The sequence below is a fragment of the Anser brachyrhynchus genome, assembly GCF_964034855.1.
Source record: "Anser brachyrhynchus genome assembly, chromosome: Z".
Lineage (NCBI taxonomy): Eukaryota > Metazoa > Chordata > Aves > Anseriformes > Anatidae > Anser > Anser brachyrhynchus.
In genome coordinates, this window is record NC_137697.1 from 79,371,354 (window position 1) to 79,389,534 (window position 18,181).

At 44.1% G+C, this 18,181-nt stretch overlaps 1 protein-coding gene across 4 annotated transcripts in view; it reads right to left on the reverse strand.

Moving 5' to 3' along the window:
* The window catches only part of PAX5 (paired box 5), a 146,354-nt gene that overhangs the window by 57,378 nt on the left and 70,795 nt on the right, over positions 1-18,181 (reverse strand). For 3 of the 4 annotated variants that reach the window (XM_080573587.1, XM_080573590.1, XM_080573588.1), the window contains exons 7-8: positions 17,403-17,459; positions 13,572-13,701 (exon numbers count right to left, since the gene is read on the reverse strand). In XM_080573587.1, the coding sequence (XP_080429713.1) occupies positions 13,572-13,701; positions 17,403-17,459 (187 nt within the window). The remainder of the gene's footprint in view (positions 1-13,571; positions 13,702-17,402; positions 17,460-18,181) is intronic. The other variant, XM_080573589.1, reaches the window with a different exon arrangement.

Genomic DNA, 18,181 nt, shown 5'->3' on the forward strand with positions numbered 1-18,181 from the left:
GCACAGGCCGGCACTGAGGGACTGACTCTGTTCCCAGAGAGAGAGGGGACGGGGATGCCTGGCCTCAGGCTGCTGGACACAGGGAGATGCCCCAGAGGCTTTTGCTGTGCTGTGCTGAAGTACATCTGTACAGAAGCCATCCCTACTTCTGACAGCCGTCCCTACCGTGGCACCCCCAACTCCAGAGGGACAGCTGCCACCAGAAACGAAGGGCGGAGCACAGTCTCTGCCAGAGGCCTCCTGCAGCCAGAAGGACCTTGGAGAGCCCAGGACAGACCAGGCTGTTAGATGTGTATCTGTACCTGACACCTTCCAGAGGTGAGTGAGGACGTAGCCATAGTGTTTAAAAACCCTCAGGTGGCATAATACACCAGTGAGTTCACTTCGCATTACTCCAAGGGGCCAAGCATGTCACCTTTTGCATTTCAGCTGCCACAAAAAGCACCTGTGTGCACCACGTGCTGGCAGGGCTGGAGGGAGTGGTGTTGCTGAGAGTGGCTCTTCTGGAGAAAGGCTGAAGGGTTAATTTCCAAGAGGAAAGCTGAGGAGGATGAGACATGGGCTGAGGAGCTCAGCGCAGGCAGTGAAGGGCAGCAGGGGCACAGCACAGGGGTCCCCACTCGGTGCTCGCAAGGCTACCTCCTGCTCCTCAGCTACCACTGTCAGGCCAAACTGAAGTTTCAGATGAGTCTACTTCATGCTTGAAGGCACTGATGTGACCACTTCACTGCTGCTTCAGTACCAAAGCCATCTTTCATAACATGCCCAAGGAGAGCTACAGAGCTACTTTACCCATTTTACAGAAAAGACCACTTATATTTTAAGATGTTAAGAGCTTCTCCCATTAAAATTACTGAATCACACCAACCAACCCATGGCAGTTCATACTCGAGCCTGTTAAGCCGTAATAACTCTTATACAAAGGACAAGGTCATGTCTGTCTGTGAGGTAGCGCTCACGCTTTACACGCCTCTTCAAGGCCTGATACACCTTCACTGCAAGAGGCCACAACACCTGCCTGCATGTCCTCTCCTGCACCGTGGTAGGCAGCCTCAGCAAAGACGAGGTCACTTCCCTGCAGCATGAGCCTGTTCCACCCTGCAGATCCTCAGCCCCCTGAGGGCCCAGGAGCAGCCTTCCCGCAGAGCATGCTCACCTGGTGGGACGCCACTGGGTCTGAATTCCACAAAACTCCTGCTGAGGACCAGGGTAACCCACACATATCCCCTCTTTAGAGGAGTATTTATTGTGCACAAGTCATTTTTAGGAGTCAGTGCTCCAAAACAGTATAGTGTCATCACAGTTATAGTCACAGTCACAAAGTATAGCTCACGGTATTTAGATTGTTGCAAAGAATGTACGATGGAAAGAAAGAAAAGTCCATTGAGGCCCAAGTACTCCTTTCATGCCCCCACTGAATTCACTTCAGTCACATCTATGTGAAAATCCGAAGTCTGGTGCCAAGTTCATAGCAGCACAGGCAGTCCCTGACCCCTCCAGTTCTCACAGGATTTCCACAAAGGATATTTCTCACTGTTGGGAAATGGGCACTTTTCACCAGAAGGTAGAAACAGGCCAATTGTATTCTGAAGAAATGCCAGTGACATTTTATTTTTGCCAATGCAGTTTGCTATTTGCATTTTTTTAATTACAGTTCGAAACTTTGATAAGAAATGAAATCAAAACTTGAAATTCACACATTTTTGGCCTGATCTAATATGAGTTATAAAGAAATAATGGTCCATTAAAAAATAAAAAAAGCCCCAAACATGTCTATAAAATCTCTGTTCAGAGATAACATGAGAGAGCACAGCATTTTCCAAGGGAACTAACGACAGGTGAGCTATTTAAAGAAGATAGTAGGGAAAGTAAATGAAGGTTTTCCTTCCTGCTCTGCAACAGTTGCTCCCCTTCCCCCAAACTGTGCTGCAGCATCATTAAAACATCTGGATCCATTCTCTCTCTCTCTCACCTGATGTCACTGGCAGTCACTTTTGTCAGCTCCAAACCAGGCAGCAGCAAAGAGACACATACATGCCTGAAGCTGTCCAACCTCAGGAAACACCAGCTCACACAAGGCGCGGGTGGCACCTTGAGGCAGCCCCTGCTGGCCTCCCAGACACTGCTGCACAAAGCTCGGCCCCTCGGGCTCAGCTGGGCTCCCCAGAGCAGAGCAGAGCCACTGAAGGAAGCACCTACAATGTCTGGCACCTGAAGATAGCACTGGTTGCTAGTCCTTGTGCTCATCTAATTTTGAATACTCTATATTTTGGTGCTTTTCTTCTGTGAGTTTGGGGAAAAAAAAAAAAAAGTTTGTTCTGGTTTCTAAATGGTAATATCACAGTATTAGCTGATAGCAAACAGCAAGTGTTCTCCTGTTATGCTATCCATTACTCGGTGGTGCATAAAGCTCTTAAAATGCCTCTGTTTTAACATTAAAGCAAATATATTCTCTCTTCCTATACTGGTTTCCGGAACTGCCAGTCAGACAACTCACTATCCCATATGTAACTAAGCAGAATCTCCAAACTGAGCAATGTAACAGGGAGAAGTAACTCATACATGGCCAACTAAAACTATCTATTTTTGATGGTGCGACAAGTTTGGAGGCCTCCTCAAATACCATCATCAAAACAATTACTTTGTCATAGAAATGTTATCTGTAGCCTGATTCAGATTGCCATTAGACTTTACTCATGTAACATGCCTACAAATAGAGGTCAACGCATCACTCTACCCACCTGGAAATACCGTTTTGTTTTATTGTACAGGCAGCCTCAGATGTTTTGCTATTGTTGCAGGAAAAAAAAAAAAAAAGGCAATTTAAAAAGCATTTTTACTACCTGGAGTGTTTCATTTCTATTTTTCTTTTTATTTCCAATCTGGAGATTTACAGCATATCTCTGGCAGCAAAAAAGCATTGTGCATTGAATACGCCACTGATGTCCTAAAGCACTAACACAGCAAGCCACCCTGGCATCTCTGAGCACCTGAAACCTTCACTGCTCCTCCACAGCTGGCTGCAGACAGTGGCAGAACTGTGGGTGAGTGTACCCAGGACCAAAAGACCAATGTGAGATGCTGCTGGTAAAGCCAGGATGATAGTTTCCACCTGCTTGCATGGAGTTGGTTTAATGCCCCGTTGTTGTTTTTCCAGAGCATTTCAGACTGGAGCAAAAAAGAGCTGAAGCTGCTCAACATGTTTGCAGAATAAGCCCCAGCCACGCTGCAATCAGGAGCCAGCACAGAGGCACCAGAACCCTGTTGTCTTAATCTTTCTGCCATGGCTGTTCCATTTAAAATTGTATTTATTATCTATACCACAGTGGTATTGGGGGCAGGGGGAAACAGATTTAATTAATTAGAGATTGCAAAATCCTTAAGTAAAAGATGCTATGTAAATGCAAATTGTTATTATACATGCTTTGCACCAAAACATGCCTATCACAGTTAAATTCAACATTTAAATCCACAGCAAAAATCCCAACAGAATCAGGCTGCAAATCATCAAAAGAGCCAGTTAATAGCCTAGGTCTTAGTGGGGTACAAGTGGCCTCGTTTGCTTTCTGAGATGCGCTTGTTCCTTTCTAATGGCAAGATAAGAACTCATAAAAATTGAAAAAAATTAACAGTGTTTCAGTTAGACTCTGTCCTGTCATTAAAAATGACACTTTTGTTTTTCAGATTGGCTGCCTTTCCACAAGAGTTTATGTGGCCTTTTTTCAAGTCTTCAACAAGACAGGCCCTATCAGGAGTGACGAATAGATTATTGGAAAATGCATCTGCACTTTTATCTACTAAACATAGAGACTAAGTTGTAAATCTAGCATTATGTTGTGCTAGAAACCAGTGATCTACCAACACCAATTTGCACTTCAAAAACAGTCTCACAGAAATTAAAGTATAATTTGGTGATAATGGTTAAACACCAATCAATATATCCACGTAGAAACTGGTTATATGAGCAAAACATAATGGCCTCAAAAGAAGACATTTAACTATTATAACTGTTGTCCAAAAAAAAAAAAATTAACAAAGCAGTTTCCAGCAGAAAAGGCAATTTCCACAAAAACAACCCTTTTCTTTACTTTTGTCACATCTGTCTTGATTTTAGCAATGAAAAGGAAAAAAAAGAAAGAATGAATTGTGAAAATGTTACATTGCTGTTAGAGAGTTGGGACATGAAGTCTAAACTTTTAAAATATTTTTCATTTAGAAACTGCAAATCTTTTTAAATTTACAATCAATATAATCGAAATCCTTTCATTCAGCTAATGAAAACACTGCTTCAAAACTGTTACCAATATTTCAGCAAATATCAGCTGGATAAGAATTCCCTCCAGAACCTTATTCCTGAGACCCTTCTTCCTCTCCACAGGGCAGATCCCTCCCACTTCATGTAGCTCTAGTTTAAGCTAAGTGCCTTCTCTTCCGATACAGTCATCAAAAAGAAGCAGTTACCTGCTGACAATGACCCCTAACTTTAGATCCAAAAGGCTTGTGGGACAAGTCACCTTCAAGTGCTTTCTCCTCTTCATTTGTATCCTGCTACACTGATGACCAGCAACTGACCTCCAAAGGATGAGAATTCAGTGAGATGACTTTGCTGCTATGTCATTCTTAAAGTGCAAGGTGGTAAATTAATTTAAGGGTAAAATACCATTTCCTAGTGAAATCAGGTTCTTTCATTGTGGTCAGCAAGACCTGGGTTTAGACCTATATTCAGAATGATAAGCAACCCGCAACTGTAGAATCAACTATACACAAGATTTGTTGTTTTTTTTTCACCCCCACCCCAAATACAGTAAAATATGAACTAAAATAAATGTTCTCTTTTCCCCCAAGGAATCACCAGCTGCAGATTTCACAACGCATTTCCCACTCTCACACTTCACATTAGTGAAATGTTGACCCTGTACCACGTTTTTTGCATCTCAGAACTACTAGTTGTCTTCACTGTGAGTGTCAGGTGTGCAAGAATGAGTGAAAAGTCTGATGTCACTATGTATTCCTCAAAGTCATGTACGGGGATCTTTTATTTTTGCTTTTGTTTCACATTACAGATTCCACTGGACACAAAAAGTATTTATTTTTCTCAGATAATCATCAAAAATGAGACATAAAAGGCAGATCAGATAAGGGCTTGGGCCAAAAGAGAAATAGCCCTTTCTTGGCTCCTTTGCGCTCCAATTCCAGAGACTTCATCAGTGCTGAAGAAAGAGCACCATCTACTAGTCAAACTTCTCTTTATTCTCACCAAGCTGAAAACAGAAGGCAGTTTGGAAAGAGTCAGCAGTTTGGTTTCAGTGTGGGATGAGTATTCAGAACCCAGCCAAGACATGGCAAAAGAAGACTGCGTATTATTTGGGATCCACGCAGAACTTGGAAGAGTTCAGCCGACATTTCCCACGTTATCTCTCTGCAATGATAAAATGCTCTACCTTGATGTACACACCATACAAGACAACACTCTTGCAGCTTCCTACTAAGACAAAACACTTGATTTCTCTGATGCACGTCTAAAATACCTAATTCAAAAGCCAATAAAATTAAATAGGCTGGATTTTAAACTGCTTAGAAACTTCTGTGTTCCCATTTCTTCTGACACTGCCCCCCCAGCCATCCCCAGAGGGACACAGCCCTTACAGTGTTCATCCGGGTAAGAATTCCAGAGAAAGCCTTTTAAAACTGGTATCCTTGCTGGCTGGGTGGAGAACCAGGGATGCATTACAAGGAAATTAAAAAAAAAAAAAAAAAAAGGCAAAAACAGCAACAACAAACATCATGTGAAAACAAAACACCCACCATTTCTTCCATGTTTCATGGTATCTAAAGAATGGTCCTATAAATGCATGCAACAGACAGAGAAAAATAAACGGATCTAAACCTCCCTCAGCCATCTACTCCACTTTCCAGCATAGTTCAGTACAAGCAGACACTCAGCAGTTATGCGGGTGTCCCATCTCCAGGGGCCCTGCGCACGATCCCATTAAGGAGACTAGGAACACAGCTTGCTACCCAGCAAATACGGAAGCACTATGCCTGTCACAGAAATACAGAGTAGCTGAGGTTAGAAATCTGCTCTGGAATTCATGCAGTACAACTCCCCAGCTCAGGGCAGGGTCACCTAAAGCAGGTTGTCCACGACCGTGTCCAAACAGCTTTTGAACATATCCAAGGATGGAGGTCCCATAGCCTCCCTGAGCAACCTGTGCCAGTGTCTGACCTCTCTCCCAGCTGAAAGGTTCCACCTGAAGCGTAAGTGGAATTTCCTGTATTTACGTTTGTGTCCTCGGCCTCTTGCCTTGTCACTGGGCACCACGGAGAAGAGACTGATTTCATTCATTCCCTTTACTCACCCACCATCGAGTATTGCCACATGTGGATAAGGCTCCCTCTGCAACCTGCCACCTCAGCTGTAAACAGCCCCAGATCTTGCAGGGCACACCATCGCTATTTCTAAGCACAGAGTCATAGAATCATTTGGGTTGGAAAAGACCTCTAAGAATAACCTGGTCCAACCTTTAACCTAGAACTGCCAAGCCCACCATGAAACCATGTCACCAAGCACCTCGCCTACACATTTCTTGATTGCCTCCAGAGACGGTAACACGACTGGGCAGCCTGTTCCAACACCTCACAACCCTTTCAGTGAAGAATTTTTTTCTAATATCCAACCTAAGCCTCGTCTGGCACAACTTAAGGCCATTTCCTCATGTCTAAACTGCATACTTCTGCACAAGCTGTTGCATCTGAAGCTGCTCCTGCTATTGCTTTCTTGTTAGGTGCACTCTGGTCCTGTCCCCTTACTCAGCAGCAGCTCAAAAAGTGCTTGACTCTCCCTAACCAGGTGTCACCTGGAGACCACAGCTCAGAGCACACTTTGATTACGATTATCTTGATCTAGGGCGTAATAAGACCTCCAAAATTGAGCTACGCAAAAAATAAACATCTGGTCCAAAGTCAGTTCATAAACTCCAGGTTGTGAAGACAGAAATGTATCTCCAAGGCTTGTATCTAGGGTTGTTCGAATGAATCCTGCATCCTACATGTCACTGGTTTTCTTTTTAAATAAAAAAAAAAAAAAGCTTCTTCAGGCTGCATTGAGCTAAATGCTAAATATTATCAGTGTTTAACCCTGGCAAGAGATCAGCCTGGGATTTTAAAGTAGCTGTTCTTTTTTTCATTGCTGTTTAAGGTATCAGAATCCACTTTGGTTGCAAATATTGAACAGCTCAGGTGGTGATCCATTTTTGGCAACCTTTTCTGTCCAACTGCTTCATCACCATCTACCTCCTAGCTTCAGAAGTGACGATAACTGCCATTTTACAAAACCTTGTGAAACTGTGGCTCATAAATTGCAGACACAGCATGATGGGATAAACATAGCAGGCTGAAGAGCCAGGCAACAGACTTCTGTAAAACTGAGCACTACTGATGAAAAAACATGCTATCAGGGACCAGCTGAGGACCGTATTTTGCTGCAGAACAGTAGCAGGAAACCGCTTATCTTTTGACATGCATTTATCCCATGTTAGCACTCTTGTTTCCCAGTGGCAAAAATTTGATAAAATATGTAGTAATATAGAAGGTTAAATGCATCCCTGTTATCTGCATTACCCACAGGCCTGTGCCACCTATGGAGAAATAACTACCAGGCATAATATACCACATCAAAGTTATTGGATGCATCCACACTAAAGAAAAAGTCAAGCTGATTTTTCCAGGAGTGGCAGAGTCTGTTCTGACAGATATATTTGTCCCACTTGCTCAACATTCAATCCAGCCTGAAGCCTGGAATCAATTATGTTTGGTTGCCTGAGTCCCCCAGTGCAAACCAGAGCAGATGATCTAACGTGATTGCCATTCAGAATCTCTCTCCTTCCCCAAGCCTCCAGACGACAAATGGACTCTGCTTCTACTTTTGCTCTGTTTCTTCTCGCCTTTTTGACAGACACACAAAATGTGCAGGAAAGATGATGAAATCGGCTCTGTGGCAGCATTGTTTTCACAGCTGATCCCAAGAAGGAGCATACAAGGTAACACTCATTCTGTAGTGTAGTTACAAAGCCAGATGTGGAGAAGAAAGAATCACTTGTCTGCATTCTGCAGTCTCCATTTTCCCATGCACAGGTGTGCAAGCTGCAAAACGCACTGCAACCTACTCATTGGCACAGCTCTAACAGCACGAATTCATCAGATCGTAGTGATGTGGAGGAGCAGACGAGCTAAGAGAGGTAAGCTGTGCCAGAGCTGTCCTGGCATGGGAGCAGATGAAGATCCCTCACTTGAACATCTGCTGGAGGAACGAAAATAAAGCCCACTTCGAATGTTTTGCTCTGTGCTTCTTCTTTTAACAGAGCAACACAGAGTTCACGTCAGATTCCACTAAAATGAAATGCACTTCTCTGCTCTTCAGTGGGGCTGGTCGCAGCCACTTCGGTGCTCTGCTAATGCAAACTGACTCTCCAGCCAGCTGCAGTCAGGGCTGACTGTGGATTTGTCAATCTGCCCTCTACACTGTATTGGAAAGTCAAGCAAAGGTGTCAGTTTAGAACGACTTTGTCCTCTCAAAGTGATACTGACCATGCTGAAATCAGCAACCAGAGCAGGGAAAATGCATCTGTGGGTAATTAGTAACAATCACGGGCTGCTTGGAAACTGCTGACTACAGCAGTAATGAGCTGGGCACGTCATTGGCTTGCAAATGGAGAGAGCATTTATGAACCATGGCAGCAAGCAGTAAGGGAACAATTTTTTTTTTTAACTTAATATTTAATGTGGCATAAAAAGGATGGAAAGAAATTGAGTGGCTCTCTAAACAGAGGTTTGGCTGGTGGTCTGTAACATAACAGAGCTGGTGGATGAAGCAGTACAGAGAACTGTCACTAAATTTTCCTTACACATATTCTAGCAGCAAGTGCTGGCATGAATGCCAGCGTTTAAGCAATCTTTTCATCTTCAAGAAATATCCCTGATCTTTTGCTCTACCAGCTTGCTACGAAATAGGAATCTTAACATTACAGGCAGAGGATCTTCCATATCTCAACTCTCAATATTACCTTGCCATCCAAACTGTGTTCTAGCAATAAGAAAAAATGAAAGACTATGATTATAATTCACTTAAGACCTCTGTTCTCCAATTCATCTGCATTAAATTCCTTATGATCCGTCGATCTGTATTACAGACTGAAGACTAACAAAATAAACTAGACCTAGCTCTCTTCACAAATGGCAGCCCACAGTCTCCAAACTTTCCAATGAAACTGATTAAGCCTGAACTGCAGATACCAGCCTGTAAAAGGACTAAGTATTCTTAGCCATAATACAACCCACCCCACTAACACCTGTACTTAATATTTCACCTTCTTTAATCCCCAAAATAAGTCTTCTAAGCCCTACACCCACCAACTCTGTGTCGAGATGTTGTGCAATCACACATTTATGGCTCTGCTTTACACAGACTAGAAGATTTCCTGATAAAAATAACATTTTCCACTAACAGATCTTAATATTACAATCCACTTGCGATTTTTTTTTACGCAGCCCTTGGTCTCATGACAATTAAGCCACTCCAAATGTTTTTATAATCTGGAATGTCAGCTGAGAAGTGAGGTAAACCTATCAAGCCATTATCACCACCAAACACAGACTGTGGACATTTTGTGGAGCTTTAAACCCTCAGTTTTACAACTGAAAATTGTGTTAGCTAGCAGGACTGAAACAGGTTGTCCCACACAGCTTTCAGTCTCCTCCTCGCAGTCTACACACATCACAAGACAGCCTATCTGGAACAAGGAAGTGGAAAAGCCCTCAAAAAAAAAGAGTTAAGAAATTAAAAACAACCAAACATTTTGAATCTCAAGGGAAAAAAGAAAAAAAGAAAGAAAGAAACAGGATTCATGGTGGCCATTCCTCCTCCAAGAGGCAGCAGTTTGCAGGAGAAACACTATCAGAAATCTGTGAGGCTCAGGTACTTTCCTGCAACACAAGGGCCCGAGATCCAGAACATGGTTCTGGCAGAATTTCTCCCGTGAGTTAGTTCCTGATCACTAAAGCAGGGCCGATAGAAAGCTAACAGTTTTGTAGTTGCCCTATTTCTCACCTACCCCCGCTGATCTGTGATCCCAACTTAGAAACACTAAACCATAGCTTTTGTCAGAGCACAGACAACAAAAAGCTTCCCAGGAGGCAGACTACATCGCGCCCTGTTAGGAAATGCTTGTTGGACCCCGCACTAAAAACAATTATTGTGTACTGTGTATCATTGTTCACCTCCTTCTAATTTTCAGTGGCATCTACTATAAATGCAAGGCCCATAGCAATACGCAGGTTTTGGTTACAAGCAAAAAGAGGATCAATAAATGTGTCTTGTCTCCTCAATTTCCTGTCCTGCCTAACAAAAAGGATAGAAAAAGAGACATGACTTAAAAAAGTGTGTTAATTCTTGGGAGAAAACGCAGTAGTCTGTCCAGAGCTATGATGAGAACCGTATCATCAAGCACACTTTAATTTACATGGCTTGTATGTTACAGGCACAAAGTATGGCTTGCTACGTAAATCTTCCTACCCCCGAGACCTGCATGTCCCCTCAGGTCATTACAGAAGCCCCAGGGCAGAGAGTAGGACTCAGCTGTACGGTCCGTACCCAGCACTGCAGGGCGCAGGGCATGCCTTGGGCTTCTAGGTGCTTCCAAACTGCCAGCAGCATGGAGCTGCCATGGTGTGGGTTACAAAAGAAAAAGGGAGGATAGCACTTGGACAACCTTTTCAAGAAAATATATCAAAAAGCATAGGTTTTTAAAGGGTTTTCATACACTTGTATAAATCTAAGTTTTATGAACGTAGGTGTTAGAAAACACTACAGCGATAGCAAATTAAAGATATAAATACCTACTGTCTTGTAAAATGTGTTCTGTTATAGCTCTCAACTTGTCACATTTAAGACCAACTGCAGGTTTTTTCTAGGCTTTCTACTCATAAAGCCTGCTCCACATGCCCAATGAGAACAAATAAATTTAACATTTAGAACTTTTGTTCGCGGGTATGAAGTCGCAAGGAGAGCTCAGGAGAAATACAGAACAGCAGAAACATCCCAGTGGCAACAGAAGGAAGCTCTGTTATCCAAGAGGCCATGCAACATACATGCGCCCCAAGGTCATCTTCCCAGGTGAAATCTGTAGTCAGCCTCGCTTCTGGAAGGGCCCAGCATGACCAGCACCCGAGGCAGAACCCCATAACGACACACTGACCCAATCTGATGACTCTTAACACTTCTGTCCATGTCAGCCTCTTGCAAAACAAAGTTAAAAAAAATAATAATAATAATCTATAGGATACCTGTGAGCTTGGCAAGGCCTTTTTATACTTTAAATCAAAACAAGTTCTTTTGCCATTTCAGTATATGCCGAAACTCAGAGTTTTGATGCACGTTGCTCAAAAGACTGTAACGAGTACTTTTTCCATTGCTAAGTGTCACCTTACGCTGGTGTCAAGGCACCTAAAATTACTTGATTCCTTGAGGGTTACCATGCAATCTTCTCCATTCCTGACTAATCAATATCATTGGGAGTCACATATAATGAGATGCTTTTAGAAACCTTATGAAACAAGGCTTGTTCGAGAATAAGATTTGTATAAGATTAGTGTACATAGTATAGATTAGATCCTGGTGAAAGGCATATTCATGCCTATTCTCTGTTAAAGGTTTCCCAAGCTGGTTCTTATCCATAATTCTTTATTTTCAACTTTGCTCGGAACGCAGTTTATTCATCTCTTGCTGGAGATTTTTTTCAAATGCTGGAAAGAACAACTGAACAACATCAGTGCTGCCTGGAGTATTCCCTTTTTTTTTTTTTTTTTTTTGAATATCTTGAAGAATAAGTAAGTATACACTCATCGACTACCCGGGCCCTGCCATAGCAGTAGCTGACTTTACAAAACAAGTGAAATCTTGCTTGCTGGCAGTTTGGCAGTTTTACTAGAAAGCTGTGCTGGAACTGCTGGATCCATCCTGCCTGTTTCCAGAGACCTGAGGCTCGTGCAACTCACTTGCACGAGCTGCGATCTGGTCTTCTGAGGCCCTCAATAACTGGGCCCACAAGAAAAGCTTCGCCAGCAGTTCCAGCAAGCAAACAGTCACTGCTATCAGCTGATCATCCCTACTGCTCCCGCTGCTGACTCCCTCCTTGACTTGCCCACATCTCCCCTCCCCAGACACATTGTGCTACTATTACACCACCAATTACTGTGCCAGGGACCCTACCTGGCCGAAAAGTAACTCCATAGAGGGTGTTTTTTTCTCAGGAGGGTGCGGGGGGGGGGAGGTTCTTGGCTATTTTCCAACCAGTTCAGTTTCATTATATGATTTCCTGCATGATTTCACACAGATGGGACAGCAGGGGGAATGCGATAAGCATGCGAAGTACTTAAACCAGCATAAAAGAAAGAAGTGTTGCTGGAATATTAAAACAGCTTTTTGGTGAACCTGTTTTTGGCTAGGTGCAGATCTCAGACATGCAGTTTCTTAGCAGAAGACATAAGCAAGGAAGCAGTCAAGTTTTCTATCATTTCCTTCCTAAGTCTCACTCCATGATAATGCAATTCAGTAATTTCTTGCTTCTCAGCTACTAGATGAGATTGCAGTGCTTCCAAGATAAGGTAATAAATAATATAATAATAATAAAAATAAAAAATAATATAAGAAAAACAGTATCACTTTCAATTTTAGCAACAAAATAAACATGTAAATCCAATCCTGGCAAAACACAGAAAATTCAGTGATAAAATCTCTACAAGTTAGACTCAAGGACAAAAGTAATACACAGGGGTAATATACATAGGAAACAGTTCCTTAAATTTTTTAATCCTGGTTGGTTTGTTGTTGTTTTTTGTTTTGTCTTTTTTTTTGGGGTGGAGGGGATTCCCACAATTCCTTTGGGACACAGTTTCATGGATTTCTTATCATTTGAGTAGTCTCCTTCCACATGATGTGGTCAGTCCCAAATAAACAGAGCATTATCAAATTCCAGCTGTTCCTTAACTCTTACCCTATACCTTCTTGAATAAGGTCTTGCTTAAATGCAGACAATCCTAGAACAAACAATTGCTTTCCGCTTAAATGCTCCATCTTAGTGCAAAATTATAGGTCCGTAAGTCTAAAACATGAATGTTTGTAGAAAACAAAAGCATTCAAAATTCAAGTTAGCTTGAATGCAATAAAAATCTCATCCAACCAAAAATGCCAGTTGCCTTTACGAAAAACAGGCCACAAATCCCAAAAGCACAGGCAAGCATTCTGCTTTTCTGTTACGTGTTAGTATTTACAAAAGCAGGTTTGGGGAGGAGAGGCGTATTCCATCCTACTTCATCTGTTGACTCCAAGGAACACTAATGATGTATACAATCCACACGATGACTATCAACAGAGCTGCTATAAAATCACATGGTTACAAAGAGACTTTTGAGTGAATAACTACACATCTGACACAACTCCTTCATTAAGAGCATCACCCTACAATGTACATGTATACTTCTTCACACCATTTATCAGTGTATAACAAATTAATTACCTGTTACGATAGGATATGACTGAGGTCCAGGAACACTGGCTCCTAAATCTGCAGAAGTAGGGCTGGTTATATTGGCCTTCATGTCATCCAATCCACCAGCTAATGATGCCATGGCTGAGTATTCAGTTGCCTGGAAAAAGAAACAAAAGGCATTTTACCAATAATAAGTTCAGTATTCAACAGCTTTTGCCTGTATGGCAAAATGCAATGCAGAACTCTGAAATCTTTTGTTCAGTCAGACTGGCTATTTTTAAGGCAGTACATGGGTAGCGTAAACAGCAGTGTTAAGCAGTCAAAATAATAAATGGGTCTGTTCTTATCACTGGTGTTCTTGGAGAACACCAAAATGAGCTTTCTTTATAAAATGAAAGCCAAACTCACACATATGTCACCAAGCTTTCTTTAAAAAAGAAGTTTTGTAGACCAAAGTGGGGACCATAACTGTCGAGTGTAAGTTATTTGCTTGTTAGAGAAAACTGTTCAAGTCAGTTAACCTGAACTCTCCTTAGTTCATTGGTGGCATTTGAAGAGACACACACTAATGAGCAGGTGGAAATAGAAGGGTCCAGTTTCCCAGCTTCACTTAGGCATACTTCATTTCCTTATAATTTCATAAGGAATAGTTTGCACTTAAATAAAAGCACTCGCTTAATGAATGGATTTGTAGCCAACTGTTTCAAAATCCAAATTATTTAAAAATAAATAAACTGACTGTTGTAAGGGTGCTCTCTCATCTCATGGTAATTCTTTAACCTCATTAGCTGAAGCTACACTAAATGAGCACAGGTCCTCAGAAGTCAGATTCCTTCTGTCCTGTAACTCTGTCAAAGTCCATGTAGCTATAACAATCTAAAGCAGGTGAGGTTAATTCACACATCCAGAAGGACTTCCATATACATGGCAGAAAGCTCATCTTCATTTGCCTTTTTCCTTAATTTTTTATTAGTGGTATCATTCACAAAAAAATGGGAACTTTCTTTTCAAAGTTTTCCCTTCCCTATTGCTATTTCCACTTTAAATTTTAATCCCTTATTTGAGAGATTGTAATCACGTCCACAATAATCAGAGGATTATGACTTCAAGTGAAGAACAGGCAACAGGAGCAGACAAAATTAATAACAACTCCAAGGCTGATTCCCACTGTATTAATGCAGATGAAATCAGCACAGTAGCTGTGCAGAGCTAAAGTTATGAGTGACTACTTAAGCCCTCAGCGATTTCTTGAGCTAACAAATCAAAATGTTAACTTTATGGTTTGTTTTTTTTTTGTTGTTGTTGTTGTTGTTGTTTTTGTTTGTTTGTTTGTTTTTATTTCAAGGAAACAAAACATGTCTTGTTTGAACACATCTTTCTCCTTGCAAGTTTCTTAGAAGTGCCTGAGAAGTCCGGCACACAATTTGAGATTTGCCACAAGCTGAGTACTCTGGGTCAAATATACCTGTTTGTGTCTCTGTTGCTCAGTTCTTACTTAAGCTGAACATAATTTAATTTGATAACCTATTAGTAGTAGGTTTATATTGATCGAAGCATGCTTCATTCAAGGACACAACCTGTGTGAGGCACAAGCACCTCCATCACCTTCAAAGATCTCCCATACGAACCTCTTGCAGATGAGTGTGTCAAATATGTTTTGCCAAAGTGAATAGCTGCTGGCCACCCTCTCTCTTCACCCTGCTCATGGATCAGCACTCCAGGGTCCTCTGGATCAAAGACTCTCATCAAGGACTTCTCATCAAAGACTCATCATCATCTCCATTCTTCCCTTTGCATTAGATTCCTCCTATTCCTCAGCCTTCTCAGCTTGTTCCTTCTCCAGAACTCTCCTCACCCTCACGTTTTCCTTGCCTTCACGAGCCCAGTCTCTTTCTTCTAACACTACTGCCTCAGAGATGTGCACTGCCCGCACCTCTGCTTCAGCTGCACTTGTGCACCTTGGCAATCCCTGCCCTTTGGGAAGACCTTTGGGAGGAGCAGCACTCCTCTGTGCTGTCACCAGTGCAGCCAAAGTTCTTTCTTCTCGTCTCACATCCTACCCAAAAAAATCATCACAGAGACCCTGTTTGGTCCCCCACACAGCAGCCCTTCCACTGCTGCAGGCTGCAGCAGGCTGCCCACGGGCCCCGTCCCTCCCTGCCATACCTGCTCTGCGCGGTGCAGTCAGCCTTCCCACTCGGCTCCAGAGTCTGCAACCCCACTTGGGGATGTGCATACTTAGTAGCACAGCTGAACTTTTTAGCTTCCTGAAGCCCTGAACTGAAAAGAGACTGGATGAACAAAGCACGGCTGAAGTTCTGCAGAGACATCGCAGGCCGCTGGCGCTGTCCTCGCAGTGTGGGATGTGCAAGAAGCACAGCAGGGAGAAAGCTGCCCTGCTCTCTGACATTGGGGACGGTCCTTCTGCAGTCTGGAGAAAAGCACACACCCGTCCCTAGGGAAAGGACTCCTTGTTTAACTCCTGCTGCTCTGAGAAGTTGTAAATGCACTATGTTCAGACCTGACAATCTCTTCAGAGCTTCCTACATTTCTCTGATCTGCCGCGCAGGCAGAGTGTGAATGTGGTTTCACACTTCTGAAGGGGGGAGCTGATAGTTTGGGCTCGGCTGAGAGAAAGCACACTGCAGTGCCGCATGCTGGGTCACATACAGCCCTGGGGTAGCAGGACACACGTCCAGCCCCCTACAGCCAAAAAGTTCTGTAGGGGCTGCTACTCCTTGCTCAAACCCAACTGAGAACAGTCCAAGACTCCACCTGCAAAATCCCTGCCACGAGAGCGCAGAGCATTCTGCAAATGTCAAAACATTGCAGCTTTCTTCAGCTTTGAGGTCCTAGTAACTGACCTAGGAGGAAACTGTAACGTGAATAGGTCTCACATTTTAACTGTAGTGATCTGAAAACGCCACGTCAACTAAACGACAGCCGGGCTTTTCAAGCTCAGAGGGATTTACCCGTTTCTGTAGCAGAAGCAGATAGCTAGAAGGGTATAGCACACTCTGCTGGGAGCAAGGACAACGGCATACCCGTGCTCTGTGTCACCCTGTACAGGGAACAGGAACCTGAAGGTGCGTGCACCATGGGAGGAGATGGAGGCCAGCCTGCTCCTGCCTGCTATGGAGGTAAGAATACTGGCATTTTCAGGGATTTTCCTGTTTTCACACTGTTCCCATGGCAAAACCGTGCCAGCATCCCTCCTCGGAGCCACCAGCTGTTGCCCACACACCTGCAGCCTGGCCAAAGAGCTGCAGACGAACAGCTGATCTGGGGCTACCAGCCACCACGCCAAACAGACACAAGCCCATTGCTGCTCCAGGCACCCACAAGGAGCAACCCCATCTGCTCCAGACCCACCACAACTGACTCGCAGCCACACCGTCCAGGACAAGGTGAGCCCCTGAACCACCTCTGTGGTCACAGCACCTACCACAAGGCAGTCGGGAGGCAGCCAAGGCCAGCACCAGGCTGATGCAGCAGCACTGGTCAGGAGGAGAGCAGGCAGCTTTGGGAAGAGAAGGAAGCGTGCCGCTGCAGAAGGTGTCTCTCGTTGCCAAGCTGTGAGATGCTGTAACGAGCCCTGCGCTCGGCACTTTGAAGAGAGGCCCCCATCCCTTGGAGCAGGTGCGTGCAGACCTGCGGGACAGCAGGCAGCCAGGGGATGAAGACTGCAGCACAGGGGGCTCAGAATTTGGCTTCTCCACTTCTACGTGTGAGCCAGCACTGCTCGCAGTGACGAGCAGCCCATGTGTGACCACGGGGCCGCTCCCTCTGCAGCAGGAAGCCCGACCTGCTCGGTAGGTGAAAAAGCAAGAGTCGGGTGTTCAGTACCCTAGAAATTACCTGAAAAATGACTGCCTGCGGTTGTACCACGTACTGTCTCATCAGCATGGAGCACCACTGCCATAGCATGGAGGAGAGAAAACACAGACACGTGAAACGAGGAATATATAAAAGGGGGGAGACTAAGGGAAAACTGAAAGGAGAGGCCAGACAGGGTCTCATGCTCGCCCTGCCCCATCCCTTTTGGCTCAGGAGGCCCCGGTGCTGGGCAAAGGAGCTGGACAGGGGAGAAGCCAGGGTGGTGAGGAGAGGGGTGGCTGCTCTGTATGCACGGGCAGCACCTCACCCTATGCCTCATGCAGGAGCGTCCACACGGTACTTTCCCCGCCAGCCTTCGTTGTGTGAAGATGGGAAAGTTTCTACTCCGGCAGAAGTTTCACATCCACCTTAATTTCAGAGGCTTTATTTCCAGGTGTTTCCTCCGTGGCACCCCTAGCCCACATCTGTGCACTGGCACTGCCAGCAGCACTGAGCTGTGCGGGCAGTCACAGGCCGGCTCCTTCCCTCACGTGGAGCTGGGCAGACTCCGTGGCACCAGGGCACTTGGTAGGTGTCATTTACAATGCCTCTTCAAGTACCATCCCATCCGCTTTATGGAAGGGGAAACTGAGGCAGAGCCCCACATTTATAGGAATAATTGTGCCAGTGGGCACTTTTCAAAAGTCACCGGGGCCAGGAGAAACAACTGGAGTGCGAGCTGGGTGTCTGTCTCTCTTCATGGCTTGCAGTAGGTACTGAACCAATTCTCACAGCAAGTGCCTACAGGGGGAAGAGCTCCC